The following is a 6,175-nucleotide window of genomic DNA, read 5'->3' as shown; positions in this document are numbered from 1 at the left end:
ACACACAAGAATAAGCTTGGCTTTAGCATTAGCTTGAAAGAGTTTATAATCACGTTCATCAAATTCATCCTTAAGTTTAGACAAACTGATATGGTCTACGACCTTGGTAGGGATTTTAGGACCTTCAGTGATAATGAGCCACAAAGCATAATTGGTAGCTTAAAGATACAAAGTCATTTTTTCTTTCCAATAAATGTAATTACTACCATCAAAGAGAGGTGGCCTATTGCTAGCTTGTCCTACAGCAGAGTAAGTAGAATACATGGTTGCTATAGATCAAAAACTCAAGACTGTTAAATCTAAACAAGAGCCCCAGGTTCTGATACCAATTGTTACCCAAAAAGTAACCTAAGTGGAGGGGTGAATTAGGTTTCTACAAATTAAAATTAATAATACCCCCAATAAAATTAACTACAAGTATAACAAATTATTAACAGACACAATAATGAACTCAGCAGTAAATGATCAAACAAGATAACAATGAAGTATAACTAATATACAGGGTAAATCAAATGATTAACACATGAATATTAGATAGATATAGCAGTAGTAGGAAAGTAAAAAGATTAAGGAAGATGAGACAAACAGATTTATAGTGGTTCGGCTTCAACCAAGCCTACATCCACTCCTCAAGCTTCACTTGAGATTTTCCACTATCTTCTAGCTTCACAAGGTGCTAGCAACCTCTTCACAGATGGAGCAATCCTCTACAGATTTTACATAGACTTTCTAAGTCAAGAACACTGAGTGTACTACACTCTTACAAGGTTGAAAAGAATGTGTTTTTGCTTTCACAGAAAGGTACAATAATTATCTCTCAAAGATAGATATAAAAATGAAGCTCTGGTTTTTCTGTAAACCTCACACAGGAAAGATGAGCTTAATGCTATAAGTCTCAGTGTATAATTTCTGAGAAATGATGTAGACAAAAATTGAAGAACACTTCTCAGAGAATTTTTCAGAGAATAGATGTGAGTGACTATAGATCAAAGAATATTTTCTGCTTTTTTGTAACTTGTTTACATTAGAGGTTTTGGTATATATAATGAAAATTATAGCCGTTTATAGCTGTTTATAGCCGTTGTATTCATTTGAATTTATAGCCGTTTCTAGCCGTTGTAGTCATTTGAATTTATAGCCATTTATAGTCATTGTACTTCCATCATTACCAATTGGAATATTTTTCACTCCATCATTACAAATTTGAATATCTTCCACTTGAACCTTTTGAACCTTTTGGCCTTTTGAACCTTTATAGCCGTTGTACTTCCATCATTACTAATTTGAATATCTTCCACTTGAACTTTTTGAACCATTTTGGCATGCTGCTGTGTTAGGCTATTTGAACCTTTATTTTGAGCTGTTTGAGCTCCTGATTTAATCAAATATTAAATACATTCTAACAACATTTAGGATAAAGGTTTATGTGAGAAATAATGGGACAAAATAAATTTTGGATTCTATTTTTCTCTTTCAAATAAATTAAAACATAATTAAATAAATTATCAAAATAAATTTTGGATTCTATTTTTCTCTTTCAAATAAATTAAAACATAATTAAATAAATCATCAAAATAAATAAATCTAACAGGTTAGTTTTAAGTTAACCCAATTCAATCACTAACAAAGATATTATAAAAAATAATAATTGTGGATGTTCAATATTTGTTGTTTATAAATTGTTTTAATAAAGATTCAACATGATAATTATTCTAACTAAATACCCTAGTTAAAAATCTTAGTGTATCAATTTTAAGAAACCCACATAAACATACACACACACACACACACACAAAAAAAAAAAAAATCGGCAAATTTCAAGTGGCAGCATTGCCACTTGGTTGCATGCATGGTGGTATAGAATATAGCTTTTGGAAATTGAAGATTTTATTACATAGAATGAAGAGAGAGAGAGAGAGAGAGAGAGAGGTCAGCTTGATTATATATATACATATGCATAATACTCCTCCGGATCAGTGAGGAGATAAGAGACAAAAACAAACAAATCGGTGAACAGCTAGGCAATAGGAGGAGAAGGAGAGGAGGAGATTAAGGTTGCATATTTTCCTACCATTTCACTATTCCATTTCAATTCTACAACTAAGTAATAAAACCCTCTCAACCCTCTTATTTTTTTTAATTGTTAAAATTTTCAGATTATATTCATTTGATAAAATGACTGAATTTATAGATAAATTTTTTTATGTGCATATAAATTTTGAGATGTGTAAATCAAATATTTGAAAATATTGATATTCTTAAAATCATGGTATTATTGTGAAAATAGGCTTGCATGTGTAGTTTATACCATTAAAAAAATGATTGAAGGTTTTATTTGGCCCTTGAATCTGCCAGAACATTTTTACAAATTTTTACACAATTTTATACTCAAACGTTTTAGATTATTTCTTCTACAAAGTCATTTAGAACGATGTCTACTTCATCCATGAATTTTTTCAACAATTATTGAGTTTTTACGAATTTATACAGATTTTTAACCAAATCTAGAGCTATAGGCAGATTTTACTATGTGTTTGAAAAATCATTAAAAATTTTATATTAAACCAACTCTGGTAATTTCTAAACAAAAAATGAAATTTGAGAAGTCTAGTTTCATAATAATTTTTTAGATTATGGAATTGATGTATAAATTTAAGTATGGAATTAATTTAAGAAAATGTGATAAATCTGTGTCATAAACTTTCTTGAAATTTTTCAGAATTATTTATAATCTATTTTTGGAAACTACTTTATGAAAAATGGCCATAACATGTTTATTGAGTATTTTGTAGATTCACATGAATTTTAGAGTTGTATAAGTATTTTATTTGTGAGATATACATTTTGAAAATTTTGGCAGATTAAGGAGGAATCAAAAATTATCTCTTCAATTGTTTATTTGGACTAAAATTTGATATTGTGCTAGTCTAATCTAGTAGATTAAAAATTCATGCATGTGTATGATTATGATTTATTTCTTTTTGGTATCTACATTATTATTTCATACCTTGGTTTAAATTAATTGTTTATTTAAATTTTGTACATTGATTTATTTTTGTGTGACATGTGTAATATTTTATGTTGGGAATTTTAATGAGTTGGTATAACATTATTGGTGAATAAAAATTTGAATTATTTGTAATTAATATAAACACTAACTAAAACGATTAACGGCATATACAAAGTTAACAATTGACGGTTAATACCAGTTGTTCAGGGCGAGTCTTGATTTTAAAGAGTATACGAAATTAAGGGTTGACGATTAATACTGGTTGTTTAGGGTGAGCCCTGGTTTTGAGAATTCTCACGTAAATTGTGTCGCGAAACCCTAAGATGGCACGGGACTTATTTGAACATTTTTCGGTATTCGATTTTAGAATGAGGGTGGATGTGCAGATGGCACACAGGGCGGTTACGTACTCCTGGCAGACCGTTTCCTTGGGATAGACCACGAATGCCACTACTTAGGTATATAACTCCGGACGTGGGCATCCCTAGTAGTTACGGTTGGTAACACTTGAATATTTGACCAAGGAGGGTTTCAAATTAACTGTTGCCATGCTTAATGGTTGGTAAGTTAAATCTCTTTGGTGAGATTTCGAGTGTCACCTAATTTATTAGAATTATTGAAATTATTTTAATGGTTGTAATTTATGTTTACAAATATATTCACTATGCTTGGTTATTATTTTTCAAAAATACTTTTTAGAAAATTCTACTTTTTTATTTTTCGCCTTTTTTGTTTTTACTGAATTTTTTTAATATTTTGAGCAATTTTTTTTAATTTTTAAACATACCTAACATACATATACCTAAAAAGTCAAAAAAAAATTGAAAAAAAACCTTTTAAAAATTCACTAAATACCAAAAATACAAAAAGAAAAACAAGAATTCAGTACATTTTTTGTATTTTTTTGTATTTATTAATTTTTAAAAATATTTTTTCACATATTTTTAATTTTTAGATACATCTAAGTAAGGCGCATCTAAAAAAGTAAAAAAAATGTTTAAACTTTTAAAAATATTCACTAAAAACAAAAAAAAATACGAAAATCAAAAAACTCAATTTTCAAAAAACTTAATTAAAAAAACTCAAACCAAACACACTGATTATTATCTCATGTTTATAATCTCATTATTTTTCTCTTAAAAAGAATAGTAGGTTGGTTATGTTTTCTTACTGTGTTATAAAACTCATGGCATATATTTTTGTTGCCCTGGCGTTTTATACCAGGTTTTGGCAAGGAATAATTGAAGCTAAAATGAAGTTGATGCTAACGTAGAATCTTGGCTAACTTGAAACCCTGATTAAAACCGAATAAATTTTATTATTTTATATAATAGCTATTAAGGACTTTATAATTTCATTTGATGTTGTATTTGGATAATTTTAAGTTTTTATTTATTGTTGTTTGAACCTTTGGTTATGAACGAAAGTGGGAATGTCCAATTAAGATATCAACTTTTTGATTTATTAAGTCATTTTGTTTATTTAATTTCCTTTAATGTTCCAAAAATTTGGGGCGTCACAATTTGGTATCAGAACTCTAGGTTAGAATACGTAGAGACAATGGGAAGAGGTTTAACCTCAATTGAGGAGTAGTGTCATGTGTTAGAAGGAATAGAATTGTGTGACTCATAGTTTATGCGAGCTTTATACTAATCATAGTAACTATCCTTGTTCGATCCTAAATATACCTCTAGCTTGATGCCAAATTTGTCGGATGTAAAATCATCACTTCTCTATCTTCATTGAACCTTTCCAATTCGACAAAGTATTGCCTTAAGATGATCAATTGGCAATTTTTGAGCCATGATTATTGTATCTTGTGTGTTGTTCTCTTGAAAACCAGTTACACTCTTTTAATCCTTACAAGGTGAAGAATCTTAGGTATTTGGTTTGAAATGTGTATGACCAAACACAATTTCAATTCAAATATCTAGTTTGGTCACCAACTCCATAATCTTAACCCTATTAAAAGTTCAAAACCACCATGTTATCTGACTGTACCGTCCAATTCCATTTGAATTCTTATGCTAATTATGCTATTGTCGTAGCCACATTATACTCTTTTTTCTCTACTACAACTGTGTGAATCTTGGCATTAGAGCTTGAACGATTAGAAACATTTATGAGTATAGCTTCACCGCTAGGAGGTCAAACTCGAGTAGATCTCGTATGCAAATCATGTGAACTAGGAGTCTCTAGTTTGCGTTTAACTTGCAACCTACGAGTCATGGAAATGTCAGACTTTGACGTTATCCTAGGAATGGACTGGTTATTAGCTCATAGAGCCACCATTGATTGCTATCGAAAGACGGTGACAGCTTACTCTCAGGATGGAACGCGATTCCAATTTAAGGGGGATAGACAAAATTCCCTATCACTAGCATTTGGAAAGTCAAAGTGGCATAATCACCTAACTCTGTGGCTAGCCAGCTTAGTTATGAAAAACAAAGAACGTATGGAACTAGGGCTACCTCGTGTGGTGTGCAAGTATATTGATGTATTCCCAGAGGAACTATTAGGACTACCCCCAAAGCGAGAATTAGACTTTACCATTGAACTACAACCTGGTACAACACCAATCTTAATGGCACCACATCGTATGGTGCCAGCTAAATTGAGAGAGCTAAAGACACAGTTGCAAGAATTATTAGACAAAGAGTTTATAAGGCCAAGCACGTCCCCGTGGGGAGCACCAGCCTTATTTGCTAAAAAGAAAGATGGGACACTTTAGGTTGTGCATTGATTACCGACAACTTAATAGGGTCACCATTAAGAATCGGTATCCATTACCTAGGATCGATGACCTTTTCGATCAGCTTAGAAGAGCAAAGTATTTCTCAAAGATAGACCTCAGGTCTGGGTATCACCAATTGCGTGTCTGGTAAAAAGATATTCTTAAGACTGCGTTTTAAACCCGTTACGGCCACTATGAATTCGTAGTGATGCCATTCGGCCTAACCAATGCACCAGGCGCGTTTATGAGCTTAATGAATAAAATATTCACGCCTTACTTAGATCAATTTGTGGTAGTTTTCATAGATGATATTTTGGTGTATTCCAAGTCTGAAGGAGACCATGAACAACATTTGAGAGTAGTACTTCAAACTTTGAGAGAGAACCAACTGTATGCTAAGGCTAGTAAATGTGAGTTCTGGATGAAGGAAG

At 31.2% G+C, this 6,175-nt stretch overlaps 1 protein-coding gene across 1 annotated transcript; it reads left to right on the top strand.

The window, feature by feature from the left end:
• The first annotated feature begins 5,237 nt into the window (after nt 1-5,237).
• LOC145788742 (uncharacterized) lies at nt 5,238-5,741 on the top strand. Its single transcript, XM_082923950.1, has one exon. The coding sequence runs from the start codon at nt 5,238-5,240 to the stop codon at nt 5,739-5,741; it is 504 nt and encodes a 167-aa protein (XP_082780076.1).
• The last annotated feature ends 434 nt before the right edge of the window (nt 5,742-6,175 follow it).

The sequence above is a fragment of the Camellia sinensis genome, chromosome 4 (assembly GCF_055761805.1).
Source record: "Camellia sinensis isolate YWXY chromosome 4, ASM5576180v1, whole genome shotgun sequence".
Lineage (NCBI taxonomy): Eukaryota > Viridiplantae > Streptophyta > Magnoliopsida > Ericales > Theaceae > Camellia > Camellia sinensis.
Note: the sequence above shows the minus strand (reverse complement) of the source record. Positions and strands in the feature narration are given on the sequence as shown.